Source organism: Myotis yumanensis, unplaced genomic scaffold, assembly GCF_028538775.1.
Source record: "Myotis yumanensis isolate MYYU_CA2020_CCGP unplaced genomic scaffold, mMyoYum1.0.hap1 SCAF_8, whole genome shotgun sequence".
In the NCBI taxonomy this organism is placed as follows: Eukaryota; Metazoa; Chordata; class Mammalia; order Chiroptera; family Vespertilionidae; genus Myotis; species Myotis yumanensis.
The window spans coordinates 22,345,264-22,365,464 of NW_027223759.1; the positions used below are offsets into that span (position 1 = coordinate 22,345,264).

At 57.6% G+C, this 20,201-nt stretch overlaps 1 protein-coding gene across 1 annotated transcript in view; it reads left to right on the plus strand.

Moving 5' to 3' along the window:
* The window catches only part of SPEG (striated muscle enriched protein kinase), a 55,762-nt gene that overhangs the window by 33,599 nt on the left and 1,962 nt on the right, over nucleotides 1-20,201 (plus strand). Inside the window, 26 exon segments of the mRNA XM_070422209.1 lie at nucleotides 733-852; nucleotides 1,055-1,159; nucleotides 1,751-1,957; nucleotides 2,313-2,436; nucleotides 2,551-2,726; nucleotides 5,305-5,417; nucleotides 5,774-5,942; nucleotides 6,181-6,277; nucleotides 6,404-6,604; nucleotides 7,695-7,752; nucleotides 8,331-8,408; nucleotides 8,513-8,691; nucleotides 9,238-9,264; nucleotides 9,967-10,119; nucleotides 10,304-10,346; nucleotides 11,359-11,427; nucleotides 11,692-13,681; nucleotides 14,031-14,162; nucleotides 16,784-16,900; nucleotides 17,042-17,209; nucleotides 17,335-17,457; nucleotides 17,629-17,796; nucleotides 17,933-18,270; nucleotides 18,272-18,549; nucleotides 19,011-19,250; nucleotides 19,333-19,556. Of these exon segments, the coding sequence (XP_070278310.1) occupies nucleotides 733-852; nucleotides 1,055-1,159; nucleotides 1,751-1,957; nucleotides 2,313-2,436; nucleotides 2,551-2,726; nucleotides 5,305-5,417; nucleotides 5,774-5,942; nucleotides 6,181-6,277; nucleotides 6,404-6,604; nucleotides 7,695-7,752; nucleotides 8,331-8,408; nucleotides 8,513-8,691; nucleotides 9,238-9,264; nucleotides 9,967-10,119; nucleotides 10,304-10,346; nucleotides 11,359-11,427; nucleotides 11,692-13,681; nucleotides 14,031-14,162; nucleotides 16,784-16,900; nucleotides 17,042-17,209; nucleotides 17,335-17,457; nucleotides 17,629-17,796; nucleotides 17,933-18,270; nucleotides 18,272-18,549; nucleotides 19,011-19,250; nucleotides 19,333-19,556 (5,697 nt within the window).

Below are 20,201 nucleotides of genomic sequence, written 5' to 3' on the forward strand. Positions count from 1 at the left end.
TCCCAGGCTGGCACTCCCTTGAACTATGTCTTGAAGGAGAAGGCCTTAGTAAGAGAAGAATGTTCCAGAAGGGAGAAATTTTGTGAGCAAAGACCTGAAGATGGAGCCCCTATGGCTTGTTCAGGGACCTGCTGGCTTGTCAAGGTCAGATGGTGGAGGACTAGCAGGGGATGTGGCCAGGTGGGAGTTTAGTCTGAGTGCTCTGGCAGCTGTCAGTAGGTGCCTACACAGTAGGTGCCTACACAGTAGGTGCCTTTAAGATTTCCATGTTGAGACGCAACATGCAGTGCTGTAGGTGGAGTGTGGGCTGCGCTAGTGGAGCGCTCTCAGGGGCTCTGTGCTGGCCATGGGACCGCCATTGGCCATGGGAAGGGCCCTAGGAACAAAGCCTTGATAGAACTTTGACACAGAGGTGTGACACCCTCCCCAGAGGTGCGAAGAAGAGGGGCAGTCAACAGTTGGAGGAAGGTGAGAAGCTGCAGGGCCTGAAGTGTGGAAGGATAGACAAGAGGGGCCAGGGCTGCAGGTGTAGACTTGGCAGTCTGGACCTAGGGTTTGCCACACGATGGACACTCTTCTTGCTTGTCTGCTATTCTTTCTCTCTCCTCTCCTCCCTGAGTGGGTGGGGGTGAAGGGCCAGGTCTAGGGTGGCGTGGGCTCACCCCTCAAAGTATTCTCCTAGCTCAGGCCCAGTGTTACTGTCCCTTCCTCCCCCTCCCCCCCCCCCCCCAGACAGGGATGTCCATCGATTGGTGTTCCCTGCTGTGGGGCCTCAGCATGCTGGTGTCTACAAGAGTGTCATCGCCAACAAGCTGGGCAAAGCTGCCTGCTATGCCCACCTCTATGTCACAGGTGAGACTGCATGCACAGCCTAGCCTCTGGCCTACCCAGGGGGGCTGGTGAAGGGGGCTTTTGCACCAGCTCTCTTCCTTCCATCCCCTGGGGAGCCGTCTGGCCTTGCCCCTGCCCCCAGCCCACTCCCCTGAGGCCTGGTGATCCTGTGGAGCCACTGGGACGCAAAAGCCTCAGCAGATGCTTGACCTTTGGCTTTCAGATGTGGTTCCAGGCCCCCCAGATGGTGCCCCACAGGTGGTGGCTGTGACTGGGAGGATGATCACCCTCACATGGAACCCCCCCAGGAGTCTGGACATGGCCATCGGTGGGTCAGAGCCACACAAGGCTGAGTGGTGGGGATGGAGGCATGGGCAGGGCTGGCTCGGGCAAGGGTGCCAAGGGAGCCAGGAGGGGTGGGGGGCAAGGCACAGGGAAGCATATGGGGACGTAGTGCTGGGAGCATGGCTAGGAGCAGCCTTGACTGCCTCCTCTGCATGGTGGATGGAGCTCCGGGTCAGGAGGGGACAAAGGGAGCCACCACATTCCCGTATCTTTCTCAGAGGGATTGGGTGCCTGGGTCGTGCTCCTGGGAATATGCTCTTCTTCCCTGTCCATGACCTCTTCCTGCTCTCTGCCTCAGTTTCCCCACCTCAGATAGTAACAAGGAATTGGGATACAAGGCAAGCTCCCTCCATGCCTGTAACTGGACCCCATGCCTGGCACTTTGTTGGCTCTTAGCCTGGCTAGGCCAGTGGTCGGGCAAGAGCAGATGGAGAGCAGTTAGAAGCAACAAGAGACACTGAGACAGGTCCTCAGAGCAGACTGATGATGAGTTCCTGGGTCCTGAAGAACTGAATGGGGGTGGAGCAGGGCACACCCCAGCCATGCCCATCTCTAACAGCTGCCTCCCCATCAGACCCGGACGCCCTGACCTACACCGTGCAGCACCAGGTGCTGGGCTCAGACCAGTGGACAGCGCTGGCCACGGGCCTGCGGGAGCCTGGATGGTCAGCCACAGGGCTGCGTAAGGGGGTTCGCCACATTTTCCGGGTCCTCAGTGCCACCATCAAGAGCAGCAGCAAACCATCACCCCCTTCTGAGCCTGTGCAGCTGCTGGAGCGAGGTGAGCCTGGGTGTGCTTTTGGAGCGGGGATGGGTGCTGTTGGGCCAGAGAACTGGGTCCCCTCGGTGGGAGCTCAAGGGCTGGTCTGGACATTAGAGCTTTGACAGGAACAGTGTGGCTGGGTGCGACCTTGACCGTCAAAGTGCTTCCTTCTCACTCCTGAAAGCAGCACTCACAGTGGGCGAGGCTGAGGCTCTGGAGTCAGATAAGCTGGGAGTGCAGTCCCAGTTCTGTGGCTCCTAGACAAAGTGCTGACCCTCTCTGAGCCTCAGCTTCCTCCTCTGTAAAAATGGAGCTCACAGGGCGATGGGGAGGGTTAGAGGAGCAGTGGGTCCTAAGGATCTCCTCCTCCCAGGCCCACCCCTGGAGGAGGCGCCCGCTGTGCTGGACAAGCCAGACATCGTGTATGTGGTGGAGGGACAGCCTGCCAGTGTCACCGTCACCTTCAACCACGTGGAGGCCCAGGTCGTCTGGAGGAGGTGGGGCCCTGCCTTGCATGCCCCATTCCCACAAGTGGCAGTCCAGTTCTGGCCGTCCTAGCCTGACCTCCTGTTACTGGGTCCTGGGTGACCTCCCTCTCGTGTGTCCCTTAGCTGCCGAGGGGCCCTCCTAGAGGCGCGGGCAGGGGTGTACGAGTTGAGTCAGCCAGATGACGACCAGTACTGTCTTCGGATCTGCCGGGTTAGCCGCCGGGACATGGGGCCCATCACCTGCACTGCCCGCAACCGTCACGGCACACAGGCCTGTTCGGTCACACTGGAACTGGCAGGTAGGTGATAGCAGACCTCCTTCCCTCTCCTCCCTCTGAGGCCCGTAGCCCTCTCCTCCCGCCCCCAGGTGCACACACCCATTGGCCAGTCCTAGGTCTTCCCTCTCAGCCTGTCCATCTAATGGCCATACTAATACCAGTACTACTACCACTAATAGTAATAGTACTAACAAGATATTTATTGAGCACCGAGTACGTGTCAGGCTTAGTGCCAAGTATCTCACATGTAACTACTCATTTAATATTTACATCAACCCTGTGCGATGGGGGGTTGGTTATTATCCCTGTTTTACAGATGGGGAAACTGAGGCTCAGAGAGTGTGGTAAATAACAGGCTCAAAGTCACACAACCTAATAAGACCGGGAACTAGGATTCAAGCTCTGATACCCAATTCCAAAGCCAGAGGGTGCTCCTAGCTCCTGTGATAAGCACAACAGGAAATAATACCTCAAGTGTAACAAGCATAGGGAGACAAGATCACTTTAAAAAAGAAAAAAACCCCAAGGGAGTGCATCTTATCAGGAGACTCTCAGCTCCCGGATCCTGGCTGCCCTTGGCTCAACTTGTCGGACAGAGTCTCCCAACCTTTGCTGTGAGGACTTTTTTTTTTTAATTTCTCCATCACAGACGTTGTCCCTCAACCCCAGCATGCATTAAGTAGTAATTGCCTCGTGTTCCAGTTTGTTAATTAACTCTAGACATATGTAACTGCCACTCAGGGTTTCGGACCAGCGCCAGCTAAACAGTGTTACCTGCTGAGCAGATACAATTCCAACCAAATGCAAAGAAAGTGACATTTTAGTTAGCACAGGCAAGCTTCTCGTGGGTAAATGGGCATTTTCTGGTGCTTTTAAAGAATTGTTCAGGTTCATCTGATACACCTAGTGCTTTGACCTTCATAGAGCCTACCCTCTCACCCCCACATCCTCCCCTCCCACTAGAAGCCAGATTCCTAGAGGGGAGGGAGAGCATCTTTAAAGTGGAAGAGAAGTGGCAGGAGCGGATGAGAAGATGGGAAACCGCACTGCCCCCCTGTGGATGGTGGATGGGGTGAAGCCGCAGATCACCTGGGCCCTGGATCTCCCTTTTACATGTCTTTTCCTTGCCCAGTTTCCCCCACCCCATCCCCTGTCAATTTCTCCTTGACCACCGCTTTGCTCCTTGATAGTACCATCTGCAGGGCTCATCTTTCTTTCCAGATATAGGGAGAGGCCCTGGCCACCCAGCCCTCAGCCTGGCCTGGCTGCGACAGTGACACAGAGACTGTGTTCCAGCCAACCAGGGCGAGAACAGGCCTGGGGCTTGGGTCTACACTCTCTCCCACTGTGCTCCCCGCCCCAGGCAGGGCAAGTGGGATGGCCTCTTTCCTCCCCTTTCCTCCATATCCATCTCACTCTAGATCAGTGATGGCGAACCTATGACACGCGTGTCAGAGGTGACACGCGAACTCATTTTTTTGGTTGATTTTTCTTTGTTAAATGGCATTTAAATATATAAAATAAATATTGAAAATATAAATCTTTGTTTTACTATGGTTGCAAATATAAAAAAATTTCTATATGTGACACAGCACCAGAGTTAAGTTAGGGTTTTTCAAAATGCTGACAGGCTGAGCTCAAAAGGTTCGCCATCACTGCTCTAGATCTTCCCCACTCCCAGGATGCCCTTCCCTTTTATCTATATCAAACCAAGCAGTGTGCCTGTGATGGTGGGGGTCCCTGCCCAGTGCCCTTGCTCTTCCCCAGGGCCTGACCATCCACTCTCCTTAAAGCCTAGATCCTCAGCCATGCTGAGGAAGAGGGCACCAGGAAGTTACAGGCTCCTCTGCAAAGCACACTGGAATATGTATTTAATTCCATCACGAGAATTAGAAGCCACTTCATAAGGAAATAATACGATTGCATGATATGTGTAGAGAGTAAAATCACAGTCACATGTGAGAGGACTAAGCTGAGATTCGGCTCCAGTTTGTTCTTACATCTCCAAGGTGGCAGAGGGCCCCTTAAGCATTTAAACAAGATTCAGAGAGAAAACTTCAAGACAGAGGCAATGCCATCGGGAACTTGATTCAGGGTCACAGGCTCAGTGGAGTTTGGAGCTCAGGACAATAAAGTCGGAGAAGCCCTCAATGGGACTGTGCACAGGGCGATCGCCCACAGGGGGCAGCGTTGAGCCACTCCACGCCAGTCCATTAATGCAGTGAGGGAAGAGGCTCCGTCAGGATGGCCAGCCCTGATTTGTCAAGAGAGACAGGAAACCCAGATTTCTTTTGTGTGTGAAAATCTCATTTCAAAGCTGGCAGATGAACACTGAGGGTCAAACAAAGCAAGCCTGCACCCTCTGGCTTAGGTTTTCTGAGATTCAGGGGACATCACGTACAGATTTACAGGGAGAGCCGTTGGTCCAGGCTAGGAGTTTGTGAGCCCCAGTGGGTGAGGGGCTGGGGTCTGGGAAGTGGGGGCGGGGGATGGGGTCCTGGGTGGCCAGGGCCTCTTCCTCAGTTGCTGAGGAGGCAGGCCCATGTGACCCCAACATTCTGTCCCCCTCCCTTCTCCACTCCCACCTCCTGTGTTTCAGAGGCCCCTCGGTTTGAGTCCATCATGGAGGACGTGGAGGTGGGGGCTGGGGAAACCGCTCGCTTCGCTGTGGTGGTTGAGGGGAAACCACTGCCCGACGTCATGTGGTACAAGGTCAGAGGGTGACGCCAAGGCCTCAGGGGAGGCCTAGCCTGGGGCTGGCCAGGAGCTTGGGGGAAAGGAGGAGGGATTTCCTGGGAGAGTGGGAGGGGTCCAGGCAGCCTTAGGAGGAGGGGAGCTGAGGCAGAGAAGAGAAAGGGTGCTGCCAGAGGTGCGTTTTAGAAGGAAGTGGGACCCAGAGGTGCTGAGTGATGCTGGTGGGTGTGTGAGGAACCGGGGGACTAATTGGGGTAGAAGGGGTTCCTGGCCCTGAGATAGGGGTGAGACTGGGTCTCTGGCATGGAGGTAAACCTGGGTCCCAGGTAGAGGTGAAGCCAGGCCCAGGCTGGAGGTGACGGCTGACTCTGCAGGATGAGGTGCTGCTGACTGAGAGCAGCCACCTGAGCTTCGTGTACGAGGAGAACGAGTGCTCCCTGGTGGTGCTCAGCACGGGCGCCCAGGACGGAGGTGTCTACACCTGCACTGCCCGGAACCTGGCTGGAGAAGTCTTCTGCAAAGCAGAATTGGCCGTGCATTCAGGTGGGCTGGAGCTCCGGGGCAAAGTGCTCACCCCCTGGGACCCATATGAGCCCCTGTCCAGGAGTCACTCATCCGGCCCTGCACTCCTGGGCTCCCACATCTTCCAGCCCCAGCACCCCACTCAGGCTTCCAACATTCTTGCTCCTCTTCTGTCTTCTCCATCTACCCTGCCTGTCTCAGTCTCTGCCCTCATTTCTCTCTTGCCCTTCCCATCTAACACCAGGCATCTCTTCCCCAGCTCAGACAGCTATGGAGGTAGACGGGGCCCGGGAAGACGAGGAACAGCGAGGAAAGAGACTCAGCGACTTTTATGACATCCACCAGGAGATCGGCAGGTGTGGGCGAGGTGTGGGGTGTGGTGTCTGGGGGCCAAGAAAGGCTGGGTCTGTGGCCGGGAGGGTGAGGAGAGTCAGGGTTGCAGCAATGCCTGAATCCCATCCTCTCCGTCTGTCACCACCCAGGGGTGCCTTCTCCTACCTGCGGCGTGTGGTGGAGCGTAGCTCTGGCCTGGAGTTTGCAGCCAAGTTCATCCCCAGCCAGGCCAAGCCAAAGGCATCAGCGTGGCGGGAGGCTCGGCTACTAGCCCGGCTCCAGCACGACTGTGTCCTCTACTTCCATGAGGCCTTCGAGAGGCGTCGGGGGCTGGTCATTGTCACCGAGCTGTATCCTGGGACAGGCTGGGTGTCTAGGGGATACCTGCCTGAATGACCGGTTCCTGTAACAACCAATTAGTAACATGTTTCACACTTAACAAAGTGGTCCCATTGACAGTTGGGAGGGGCTGACAACCTTTACAAAATGTGCCCATTGACAATTGGGAGTTCTGAAGGCATCTTATAAATACTTCATAGAGTGGAAGTATTTAAAAACCAACATTTTCTGCCCCCCTCCCCTTTTAGCTTAAATGTACATAGAACTTAATGTGTGCCTCACAGTGGTCTAAGAGTTTTATTTATTTAATCTTCATGTATACCTACTTATCTCGTGGACTTTTATCATCCCCATTTTACAGATGATGAAACTGAGGTACAGAGAGGTTAACTCACCAGAAGTCACACGGCTAGGAAAAGGCATGAGATTTTGGTCACGAAATGCAGTACAGCACTGCATTTCTGAACATTTGAAGTGACCCCATTTCAGATGAACATCAATACTTGGCTTTAGTAGGAGGCTGTTACCATAAAGAATGGACTTTAGCTTTGTAAGAGAGTTTTTTAAACAAAGGCACACTATGGTAAGGATGCTGGGTGGTTGGCTTATCACTCTCACAAGCAGGGTGACCATGTCCTTCACACCAGGCTCCCAGTCTGCACTGTTAGAATCCAAACCTCAGCAAAACGGCCAATTATTATGTGTCATGGACCTTCTAGGTCATTCTCAAATAGCCAAGAAGTCCCATCTACAGTCAACAAAAGTCTGCTCCAACTTGATCCCTACAAATACCTCACAGGGTGGGCAGGAGGAGGTGTTATCCTCGTTTTACTCCCGAGGGAGTGTAAGCTCAGAGAGGTTAGGAGGCGTGCCTGAGAGCCCACAGCAAGTGAGAGTACAAGTAGGGTTGTCCCATCTGTGCACCCAGGTGACAGGCGGAAGAGTGAAGCCACAGTTGCTAACTGGTACCAGATGTGCTTTAAGGGAAAGGAGAAGCCTGCGCTGAGCTGGGATCTGACTTGAGCTCTGGGAGTGGGGGCACTGCCCAAGGAGGGCTGGGCAGTTGGCATTGGTCACTGTTCTCCTTGATCCAGGGCACAGCTGCACAGAGGAGCTGCTGGAGCGAATGGCTAGGAAGCCCACCGTGTGTGAGTCTGAGGTGAGGGCAGTGGGTGGCAGGGGTCAGGTTGGGCACTAGCGTTCACCCACCTGAACTCTGAGAGCTGAGGGGTGGGTCCTGGACATGCCATCTGTGCCCATGAATAGGCCAGGGGTGGTCCTGGAGAGCAGTGGTAGGAGGGCAGCAGAGCCCTTTTCCTGCATCAGACCAGACCCCCACCCAGGGACTTGCATATCTCAGCAGACCTACCCTGTCCCTACTGTGTTTCCCAGGCTTCCTTGCGTCAACATTCCTCAGACACTCCTCCCAGCAGGAGCTCCAGCTGGGCTCCATGCAGCCTCACTCTGTCCTGGCACGGGGGGCGTGCAAGTTGTGCACTGCACACTTCTATTCATTATCATGTAAACAACTCCCTTCTGTAATCGTGGTGTGCCTGACTGTGTAGCTGTACATGGAGGCCCTGGGTCTCAGCAACCCAACCTATGTTCCAGTCCCCTCCACCAGCCGTCTGAGGGCCACCTACCAGGCACAGCCTCACCTCTTGCCACAGCCCTGGTGGTGATCAGACATAATGCCCCACCCTTCCCCCACGGACTCTGGGTCACCTGTTTCCACAGATCCGGGCCTACATGCTACAGGTGCTCGAGGGGATATGCTATCTGCACCAGAACCATGTGCTGCACCTGGATGTCAAGGTGAGGTGCAGGTGGGGGTGGGAGCAGGCAGCCCCGTGGGAGCCAGGCAGCGGGGTGTCCTCCCCTTTTCACTCAGCTCCCACACCTTGCCCCGTGTCCTGCAGCCTGAGAACCTACTGGTGTGGGATGGTGTAGAGGGTGAAGAGCAGGTGAGGATCTGTGACTTCGGGAACGCCCAGGAGGTGACTCCGGGAGAGCCCCAGTACTGCCAATACGGCACACCTGAGTTTGTGGCGCCCGAGATTGTCAACCAGACCCCTGTATCTGGAGTCACTGACATCTGGTAATGTTGGCATCCTGAGCGGCTGGGGTGGGCCAGGGCAGCTGCCCTCGGTGCTGGGGAGATGCTCACTGGCAGAGAGGAGCTTTACTAAGCCCAGGTTCCTTCTCTGACAGTCGACGGGTGGCATTGCTCATGGGTCCCTTGCCCACATAGCTACCTACCCCTACCCCTCATCAATCAGGGATGACCCAGGCACTCGAGGCCTGTCCATCCTTGGTTCCTTATCTCCCCTGGGTGGTCAGCCACCCCCTCTGCAGCCACCTTGCCTCCTCCTCCCTGGCCCCCTTCCCCCCCAGTGAGGCAGGCATTGTCCCTTGGTTCCCAGATTTCTCATGGCTTCCTGGGCTGGCCCTGCCATGACCCTGGACTCCTCCAGGGATGTCTGGACCTTTGAGTGCAGAGTCTTCCCTGAGGAGGCATCCTTGCATAATCCATTTGTCCAGTGTTCACAGGATGCTTCTGGCTAGATTCTCAGTAGCCAAGAACGGCTCACTTCTGGTGGGAGGTGGGCTGTCCTCTCACCAACCCTCTCTCCTTCCCCAACAGGCCCGTGGGCGTCGTTGCCTTCCTCTGGTAAGGACCTCTTTGCACTCAGAACCCCAGTCTCCAACGGTCTCTTAGCACCCCCACTCCCAACATGTATAGGGTCCTAGCACCCCCACTCCCAACATGTATAGGGTCCGGGGCTAGCGAGCAGTTAGGGGTGTGCAGCCCACCCCTTCTCTTCCACACCCCCTGCTGCTTCCTGCACAGCAAGGGGCCGCATATGCAGGAATGTGGATGTCCCAGCCTGTGTGTCTGACTTCCACCGCCATGCCCCTCCATAAGGGGTGGCACACAGCTGGATGGAGAGGTCAGAGCAGGCTCGGTGCCATTTAGGCAAGGGGTACAAGGCCCTGACTGTCCAGCAGGGACTGGAAGGAGTAGGCTCAGTCTCAGGGAGGCATATCCGCCCACCCCCGCCCCCTTGCTCCCCCCCCTCCCCCAGCACAGACTCCTTACCTCAAGGACAGGCCACGGCTGGACGAGGCACAGAACAGGTCCTCTAAGCATGGGCCCAGGGCAGGGACCTGGTGGCTGCCTGTCTGGGTGGTGGTGGGAGTAGGACAGGCAAGAGTCCAAAAGACTCTGCCCAGGTTCACCCAGCCTCTGTCTGCCCCACAGCCCCAAGGCCTCCACCTCTTCCTGGCCCTATGTCCCCACTGGCAACCTGTCATCTCTTGCTTAGCCCCAGGGCCCTGACTACTTCTCACTCAGCTCTCTCCACCCCTGCAGCCTGACGGGAATCTCCCCGTTTGTTGGGGAAAACGATCGGACAACATTAATGAACATCCGAAACTACAATGTGGCCTTCGAGGAGAACACGTTCCTGAGCCTGAGCCGGGAGGCCCGGGGCTTCCTCATCAAAGTGCTGGTGCAGGACCGGCTGTGAGTACGAGCCCCCGAGGAGCCCCGACCTGCAGAGCCCCCTCATGCCACCCCTACTGCTGCCCGAGCCTCTGCCCTTAGACATCCAATTCTCCAAGTCCTTAGAGGCCCCATTTTCCCAAACATTTATTGACTGACTGAAGTAATGAGTGATGAATCCTTTCTTAATCCTCATTCCTTACAGGAGGCCTACTGCAGAGGAGACCCTAGAACATCCTTGGTTCAAAGTGAGTCTAGTACTGCAAAGTCATGGTAGAAGAGGTGGAGAGAGAGAGAGAGCATGTGAACAGCTTCATTTATTGAGTAGCTACTGTGTGCAGTTACCATGATAGGTGTTTTATATACTTATGATCTATCCGCCTCAATTAGCTCTGTAAAGGTAGGTATAACTCCCATTTTGTCCATAAGGAAACAGAGGCTCGAGTTGGGGTATCATGGATTCCAAGGCACAGATCTGGACTTCCCATCCTGGGGGTCCTCATCAGGGTTTTTTCTGGCTCTTGAAACCAACCGTGTGTCCACCTCTGTCTTGCACTGGTCCCACACTCTGTGGTTGGTATGTGGCCTGGCCTCTTGGCTTTGAGCTCTGTGTGGGCAGAGTTCTCATTCATCTTCTAACGCCAGCACTGCAGGGCACAGCGCCAAGTGGGGGGGTGAGATTCAGCAAATGACCCAGAAAGAGCAACTAAATAAACCATCCATTGAGAATTATGCTGGGTCAACTGAAGGCTGAGGTAATTCTGGTATCTGTCCTTGGAGAGCCAGCCTTGTCTCCCAGGTCAGAAATGAGCCCCAAAGAGGACAGCCTGGGTGGTTTGCTGAGGGAGGTCTCTGTCATGGCCTGGCCCACCAAGGCTCCAGATACTGGGCCGCTAGCTCCACATGGAGATGGGTGGTGAGCTGGGCAGTAGGGCCACGCCCAGGGGCCTAAGCACAGGCCTCCCAGGCAGCCACTGTACTAGGACAGGGCCTTGAGTCCTGGTGTAAGCTCTGAAGCCCACCCCAGAAGCCACCAATTTTTGGCCTCTCCTCTTAGGTTCAGGGAATTTGTCTACATGTGGGCACCTTGGCTGTTCGAGTTGTTGTGACAGATCCAAGGGGAAGGGGACCCCCAGGACCTGGACTCAATGCTGCTTGGTCCAGTGTCCCCTCCTGTGGACTTTGTCTCTCCATTGTCAAACCTTGAGGGTCTAGGTTGACAGAAAACTTTCTCTAAGTCCCTCTTTCCTGGGTTTGCAGACACAGGCAAAGGGCGCAGAGGTGAGTACCGATCACCTGAAGCTATTCCTCTCCCGGCGGAGGTGGCAGGTGAGTTTGGCTGGGTCCTGCTTCTGTGCCTTCTACCTTCTCATTCTAAGCCTTCTCTCTCTAACCTTGCCTTTTCTCTATCATGTGCCCTCACCTCCTGCTCCTCTGTCATCTGCTTTTTATTCTCTCAACTCCCGGTTTCCCTCCTGCCCCCTGCCCCTCTCTCTGTCTGCCTTGGGCCTTCTCCCGGGGCTGAGGTGAGCCTGAGCGGGTCAATCTAACCCCCGGGGGACTGTAGGTCTGACTCTAGCACTCTTTCTTCAGCGCTCCCAGATCAGCTACAAGTGCCACCTGGTACTGCGCCCCATCCCTGAGCTGCTGCGGGCACCCCCCGAGCGGGTGTGGGTGGCTGTGCCCAGAAGACCACCACCCAGCGGGGGGCTCTCGTCCTCCTCTGACTCTGAAGAGGAGGAGCTGGAGGAGCTACCCTCAGTGCCCCGACCACTGCAGCCCGAGTTCTCGGGCTCTCGAGTGTCCCTCACCGACATTCCCACTGAGGATGAGGCCCTGGGGACCCCGGAGGCTGGGGTTGCCACCCCTATGGAGTGGCAGGAGCAGGGAAGGGCCACCTCTCAGGACCAGAAGGCCCCAAGCCCTCCTGCCCTCCCCTCCCCAGGCCAGGAGCCCCCAGCTGGGCCCAGCCCCAAGCGGGGAGAGCTCCGCAGGGGCAGCTCAGCTGAGAGCGCCCTGCCCCTGGCCGGGCCGCGGGAGCTGGGCCGGGGCCTGCAAAAGGCAGCGTCTGTGGAGCTGCCACAGCGCCGGAGCCCCAGCCCGGGGACCGCCCGCCTGACCCGGGGAGGCCTGGGTGAGGGTGAGTATGCCCAGAGGCTTCAGGCCCTGCGCCAGCGGCTGCTGCGGGGAGGCCCTGAGGATGGCAAGGTCAGTGGCCTCAGGGGTCCCTTGCTAGAGAGCCTGGGGGGCCGTGCCCGGGACCCCCGGCTGGCACGGGCTGCCTCCAGCGAAGCTGCACCCCACCACCAGCCTCCACCAGAGACTCGGGGCCTGCAGAAGAGCAGTAGCTTCTCGCAGGGTGAGGCAGAACCCCGGGGCCGGCACCGCCGAGCCGGGGCGCCCCTTGAGATCCCTGTGGCCCGACTTGGGGCCCGAAAACTACAGGAGTCTCCCTCCTTGTCTGCCCTCAGCGAGACCCAGCCCCCCAGCCCTGTGCGGCCCAGCGCCCCGAAAGCCAGTGCCCGCAAACCCAGTGCCCCCAAGTCTTCAGAACCTCCTGCCACCAAACCCAGTGATGCTTCTCAGCCCTTGGCATCCCAGCCTGCCCAAGAGAAGGCCCGGGAGTTCAAGGCAGAACCAGTCCCAGCCCCCAAACCGACACAGCCTCCCGTGGCCCTGCAAACCCCAGCGCCCCCCCTCACACCCTATGCCCAGATCATTCAGTCATTGCAGCTGGCGGGCCACACGCAAGGCCCTCCCCAGGGCCTGGCCACACCTCCGACGGAGCCCAAGTCCCACCCCGCGGTGTTCGCCAGGGTGGCCTCCCCACCCCCGGGAGCCTCTACCAAGATCGTGCCTGCAGCCTCGGCTCCCCCAGCACCGGCCGAGAAAGCCCGGGTCCCCACGGTGCCCCGCAGGCCGGGCAGCAGTCTCAGCAGCAGCATCGAGAACCTGGAGTCCGAGGCCGTGTTCGAGGCCAAGTTCAAGCGCAGCCGTGAGTCGCCCCTGGCACGGGGCCTGCGAATGCTTAGCCGCTCACGCTCAGAGGAGCGCGGCCCCTTCCGCGGGGCCGAGGAGGACGGCATGTACCGGCCCAGCCCGGCGGGCACGCCGCTGGAGATGGTGCGACGGCCCGAGCGCTCGCGCTCGGTGCAGGACCTCAGGGCGGCCGGGGAGCCGGGCCTGGTCCGCCGCCTCTCGCTGTCGCTGTCCCAGCGGCTGCGGCGCACCCCGCCCTCGCAGCGCCACGCGGCCTCGGAGGCGCGCGGCGGCGGGGACGGGGAGAGCTCGGAGGGCGGCAGCTCGGCGCGGGGCTCCCCGGTGCTCGCGGTGCGCAGGCGGCTCAGCTCCACGCTGGAGCGGCTGTCCAGTCGGTTGCAGCGCAGCGGCAGCAGCGAGGACTCCGGGGGCGCGTCGGGGAGGAGCACGCCGCTGTTCGGACGGCTACGCCGAGCCACTTCCGAGGGCGAGAGTCTGCGGCGCCTCGGTCTCCCACACAACCAGCTGGCCGCCCAGGCCGGCGCCACCACACCTTCCGAGGAGTCCCTGGGCTCCGAGGCCAGCGCCACGTCGGGCGGCTCAGGTGAGGAGGGGCAGGGTGCAGGGAGAATAGGTGGACTAGTATGGGTGGGTTGGAGGTGTGGGGCCTGGATGACAGGTGCAGAGTTCAGAAGAGGGTGGCGCTCGCTGGACGAGAGGCTCTGGGAGGAGGAGAGGGCAGGGACACCCACCAGAAAGAGGCCGAGGAGGCCCTGGAGGCCGCAGAGGATTGAATTGGCATGGCTGGAGCGCAGGAGGTGAGGGGCAGAGGCTGGTGAGGGAGAAGGCCAGGAGGGGCTGGGTGTTCTCTGCTTCTCTGGGCTAAGGGCTGCAGCGGGTGGGAGCTGCCTGGCCCTGGCTGGGCAGCTACTAAGGCGCCTGGGTCTTCACAGCCCCTGGGGAAAGCCGGAGCCGGCTGCGCTGGGGCCTCTCTCGGCTGAGGAAAGACAAGGGCTCGTCACAGCCAAACCTCTCTGCCAGCGTCCAGGAGGATTTGGGTCACCAGTATGTGCCCAGTGAATCAGGTAGGAGGTGCCTGCTGGGTGGGAGATGGGCCACTCTGAGGAGCCCCAGCAGTGATGCAAGGGACCTGGGATTAGGAAAACAATAACAACAACAATAATAGCAGCATTGTCATTAATTAGCAATGCCCAGCGTCCTATGAAGCACTTTACAAGGGCTGCCTCACTCAACCCTCCCGCACTGTTGAACTATTTATTATTTGTGTCATGTCCATATGGCTCAGGTGAGGAAACAGGCTCAGCCGTGCTAAGTAGCTGGTGGAAGGCACAGAGCTGGTAGTAAGCACAGCAGCCAGAGTTGGAGTGTATGCCCCTGTGCACCAGACCCCAGAAGCGGCTTCAGGACACCATAGCTTTTCTTTGGCTAGCCTCCTCCCTCATGGGAGAGGGTCCCCATAACTCCGTGTAGTTCTGAAGGTCAGGGGAACGCTCCCTTGCTCCTACAACCCCCATACTGATGTGTGTATGCAAAGACACTATTTCTCTCCCAGTCTAGAGGCCCACAATCCAGACTGTGCCCCCAATTCTACATTTCTCTTCAGCCTGAACACCCGACTGCCCCTCCCTGCTCCCTGCCCTGCCCCTGCAGGGTCTCCAGCACTTTCAGCACCTTCAGGGCTCTTTGCTGGAATGAGGGGAACATGGGATTTGCCCTGGTCTGTTTCTCTGCCTGGTGTCCTGCAAGGAGGCAGGTATTTCCCATCTGGGGTCACCCCGTCCCTCACCTAAAAAAGGGGCATTACTCAAGGACTATACACAAAGGCTCAGGAGGCCAGGTTTCCCCGGCTGGCATGCAGAAAGGAGCAGGCCCACCAGGGCAGGCTGCGTGCAGGATCTTCAGCAGTCACCAGTCTGTTCTTCCCCAGTTTCTGATAAAACTCCTCCGAACTGGTCCAGCTGTGCCTCCAGTAGGCTTGAGGTGACTATGTCTGGCCTCGGCCAGGGGAGCTGGGGCACCTTCTCCTCGAGGCAGTGGGCATTGGGGGGCTATAGTGCAGGAAGAGGGAGGGAGGCCAGCTGGTGGGGACAGGGGTGGAGAAGGAGAAGGACTAAGACAGAGAGAGAGAAGCCAGCACAGAGGCCTGGGGACAGCTGATCCCTTCCCACCAGGGGCCTCCCTCCCAGGTCCATTTTGCTTGTGCAGCTGATTTCCTGCTGAGGCGGTGTCCCCTTACCTCATCCTCCCCCCTCCCTGCGGACTAAGGCTGCCCATGTCCACTTGACCAGCTCGGGCTAGCCTCTGGGGGGTGGAGGTAGAACTGGCAGAGCTGGGCCAGGATCACCTTTCACCTTGCCTCCTGGCCTCCCTCTCTCGCCCCTACCCAGTACCCTCCCTTTGATGAAACCGTATTCACTTTGTTATTGGAGCCTCAGTGTGGGACCCCTCCTTAGGGAAACGGGTACAGTGGGAAGGGCGGGCATGCTGCTATTCGGACCATCCAGTCCTGCTGAGCATTCCTCTCCTCCCAGCTCACCCCACCCCCACTCCCTCCTGGTTCTTTAGACAGGCAGCTGGGGCTCCCTGGGGCATCCATCCCTCAGCCTTCTCTGCCCACGTGAGAAAAATCCACCCACCCACCCCCACCCCCACCCCCGGTGGCCAGGACCAGATTGGAATATTTCTAAAGACATATGCCAGGGAGCAGGAATACAAGTGCTCACGGCACTAAGGAGCCACAGGCGACTGCACTGAGCAGAGACCTTGGCCCATCTGCACCCAGGCCATGACCGGTTCACCAGCCAGCTGTGAAGCCAGCTTTGCCGAAACAGCCTCTTCCTCTGAGAGTCTGTGCCTGGCTCGCTACTGAGCATATTCATGAGCTAATAATCATAACAATAACAAGAGCTAACGCTTATGAGCACTTATGGTTATATCTTAGACACGTGCTAAGCACTGTATATGCTCCTTGTAATTCTCACAACAACCCCATGAGCTTGGTGTTTTTTTCTTTTCCTCAATTTACACAAGACATGGTCCAAGGTCATGCAGATACTGTCTCTTGCCCCTTCAAAGGCTCTCAACACTCGGCTGACCTGAAAGAGTATTAGAAGTCTAGAACTGAATCCCTGGACCCCAGGGACAATGAGGGGTGGGGAGGCTGACACACTTTCTGGCGCTGCCCCCTGTTTTGCCATGACTTCAGAGCTTTTGAGACTGCATTTTTGGATTGAATATTGTGTTCAACCCCAGGATTCTCAGCTCAGGTGACCAGCTCCTCTCACTTACCTGTGGTGCCCCAGAGGGAGTGAGTATTGCCAGCTTAACCATTACGGTTTTTCAATATTTACTTGTTTTTATTTTATTTAACAAGTGTGTATAGAGCACTTGACGCAGTGCCAGGCGCTGCTCTGAGTGATTTGCAAACATATGAATGAGGTCACTACCATGCATCTTCAATAGTCAGCGAAAGGAAAAGATAGCTCTACACACAGCGAGTGCCTGGAGAGAGTGCTGCTCACCCCAAAGAAAATTCTCGAAAGTATGGCCTGGGGTGGCACTGTTCGCATCTGACTGGGAAGAGAGAAGCTTTTACTCTGCTCTCCACCTCTCACGTGTATCCTCCCCTCCCTCAGCAGTGTGAGCTGAGGTCCTTGCAACCCATGGCCATCTGCTCTCCCTGCAGACTTCCCCCCAGTCTTCCACATCAAACTCAAGGACCAGGTGCTGCTGGAGGGAGAGGCAGCTACCCTGCTCTGCCTGCCGGCAGCCTGCCCTGCACCCCGGATCTCCTGGAAGAAAGGTGAGATCACTTCTCCCCAGAGGGGGCATGGCATGTGACCCCAATGCCCTGCGAGGCTTGGGGGAGTGGCGGGCGAGGGGTCCCAGAGGACCATATGTGCTGCCCCACTCAGCAGCCCCTCCTGCTCCTCTCTGTCCGCAGACAAGCAGTCCCTTCGGTCAGAGCCCTCAGTGGTCATCGTGTCCTGCAAAGATGGACGGCAGCTGCTGAGCATCCCCCGGGCGGGCAAGCGGCACGCGGGGCTCTATGAGTGCTCAGCCACCAATGTCCTGGGCAGTGTCACCAGCTCCTGTACCGTGGCTGTGGCCCGTGAGCCTGGGGCAGGGACTGGGGGGGGGGGGCGGGGGCGGCTGTGATGGAGGGGGTTGGGGCAGGGCTAGATGGGCTCTAAGCTGGAGCATAGGGGCTCACTGAGGCTCCCTTTCTCTTGCCAGGTGTCCCAGGGAAGCTAGCCCCTCCCGAGGTACCCCAGACCTACCAAGACACAGCGCTGGTGCTCTGGAAGCCAGGAGACAGCCGGGCACCCTGCACATACACGCTGGAGCGGCGGGTAGACGGTGAGGGACTGCACAGGCTGGCTGGGGGAAGGGGTGGCAGGTGGAAGGCGAAGAAGCCAGGGGGCAAGTGTCCTTCCCAGGCAGAGTTCCGCTCCCTAGACTCCTTACAGATAGCACTGGGAGCTTGGGCCACCCTCTGTGACCTCAGCCCTTCCCCAATGGTGCCCGCAGGGGAGTCTTCCTGGCACCCAGTGAGCTCAGGCATCCTCGACTGTTACTACAATGTGACCCACCTACCAATCGGCGTGACTGTGAGGTTCCGTGTGGCCTGTGCCAACCGTGCAGGACAAGGGCCTTTCAGCAACCCTTCTGAGAAGGTCCTCGTCAGGGGCACGCAAGGTCAGTGTGATGGGGCGGGGGGGAGGGTGGCCAGAAAAAGAAGGGGACCCTAAGCCCAGGATCCACCCCCTTCTCAGAGCACCACAGTTTTGCTGCTAGGGGCACCATGGTGATGATTTTCCTTGTCTTTCCTCAGATTCCTCAGCTCTGCTACCTGCTGCTCACCGAGACACCCTTGTTACCTCAGGGCCAGCCAGGGCCCCGCCTCCGGACTCTCCTACCTCACTGGCCCCATCCCCGACCACTGCTGCAGCTCCTGGTCCCCCAGGCCCCCAGTCAGCTGCTCTCAGCCCTTCATCTCCCCCAAAACCCCCCAGCCAGGCCTTGTCCTCACTCAAGGCTGTGGGTCCACCACCCCAAACCCCCCCACGAAAGCACAGAGGCCTGCAGGCTGCCCGGCAAGCAGAGCCCTCCCCACCCAGTGCCCAGGTCACCCCAAGTAAACCCAAGTCTTCCGTCCCTAACACTGGGACCCCCGACCCCAGCCTCCACTCCTCAAGGGGTTAAACCAGCGTCTTCCTCTACTCCCCTGTATATGGTGACATCCTTTGTGTCTGCACCACCAGCCCCCGAGCCCCCAGCCCCCGAGCCCCCTCCTGAGTCCACCAAAGTAACTGTTCAGACCCTCAGTTCAGCCAAGGAGATGACCAGCTCCCCTGGTGGCAGTCCCCGCAGCTCTCCGGGGCCGGAGGGCACCTCTCTTCGACAGGGCCCCCCTCAGAAACCCTACACCTTCCTGGAGGAGAAGGCCAGGCAAGCAGAGAGGGGAAGGGATGGAGGACAGAGTGGGGAGTGGGTGGAGCATAGGGGACACAGGAATTCAGAGAAAAAACTGGGCTGCCCACCCAGCATGGGGAAGGTGCTGAGATCTGGGTCATCAGCACTATTGAGCTCAAAATTTCTCTGGGCCACACACTGTGCTAAGCTCTGTAGCCATATGATCCCATTTAATCTTCATCACTTGGAGAGGAAGCCACTGCATTATTATCATCACTCATTTCACAGATGGGAATACTGAGGTTAGAGAGGTTATGGGATTTGCCTAAGGTACAGAGTCACTGGAGGGCAGAACTGGGACTTGAACCCAGATTTCTAAGATTAAACCCCAGAGCCCACACTTGGGTCTCTGCTCGCCAAACCCCAGTCCCCTTAGCCTTCACAATGGTGGTGTCCCCCTCTTTCCTCTAAGCCTGTGGTGTCTCCTTAACACATAGGGGGCGCTTTGGTGTAGTGCGTGCATGCCGGGAGAATGCCACCGGGCGGACGTTTGTGGCCAAGATCGTGCCCTATGCAGCTGAGGGCAAGCGGCGAGTCCTGCAGGAGTATGAAGTGTTGCGAACGCTGCACCACGAGCGGCTCATGTCCCTGCATGAGGCCTACATCACCCCACGCTACCTTGTGCTCATCGCTGAGAGCTGTGGCAACCGGGAGCTCCTCTGCGGGCTCAGTGACAGGTAGCTGGGCATTCTGGGGGAGCAGGGAATGACAGCAGAGGAAGCTGGGCTGAGATATCACCTGTCTTCCCTGGACCTCCAGGTTCCGATATTCAGAGGATGATGTGGCCACCTATGTGGTGCAGCTGCTACAAGGCCTGGACTACCTCCACGGCCGTCACGTGCTGCACCTGGACATCAAGCCAGACAACCTGCTGCTGGCCTCTGACAACGCCCTCAAGATCGTGGACTTCGGCAGTGCCCAGCCCTACAACCCCCAGGCCCTGCGGCCCCTTGGCCACCGCACGGGCACACTGGAGTTCATGGGTGAGGGCACCACGCCAGCCAGGGTAGGGGGTTGGGGTACTGCCAATGGGACAGCAGCCATAGCTTCCCCCACTTCACCCACATATATGCCATTTATTGGGTGCTTACTGTATGCAAGAAGTCCTTTCTATGTTTGTTTGTTTTTCCCCCAGTTTATCTTCACAATAGCCCTGGAGATTGGCATAACATTACTTCCATTTTACAGATGAGGAAACAGAGGCAGAGTGAGGTTATTTGTCCCATAGAAGACAGTTTCCAAAGGTGGAGCCAGGATTTGATAAAGCTGGAAAGATAGGAGAACCAATATTAATTTATATAAGTAAGGAAAACCAGCTACCACTTAGCTACCTGCTAAATACTTTATGTTCATTATCTGTATCCTTTAGATTTATTCTGAAAGCCACACTTTACAAATGAGGAAATTGGAGCGCCAGACGGGTTTAATACATTGCCCAGGGTCCTATAGCTAGAAGGGGCAGGCCTGGGATTGTAGGCAGCCAGGCCGATTTCAAAGGCTCTTCATCTTTGAGCTGGCCACATTCACTGTGAATGGGTACTCCACCTTGGAGCTGACCCGAGGGAGCCAGTGACCCTGGTTCTCAGCAACTCCGCGGTTCTGGTGACCCCACCATTCAGAGCCTGGGC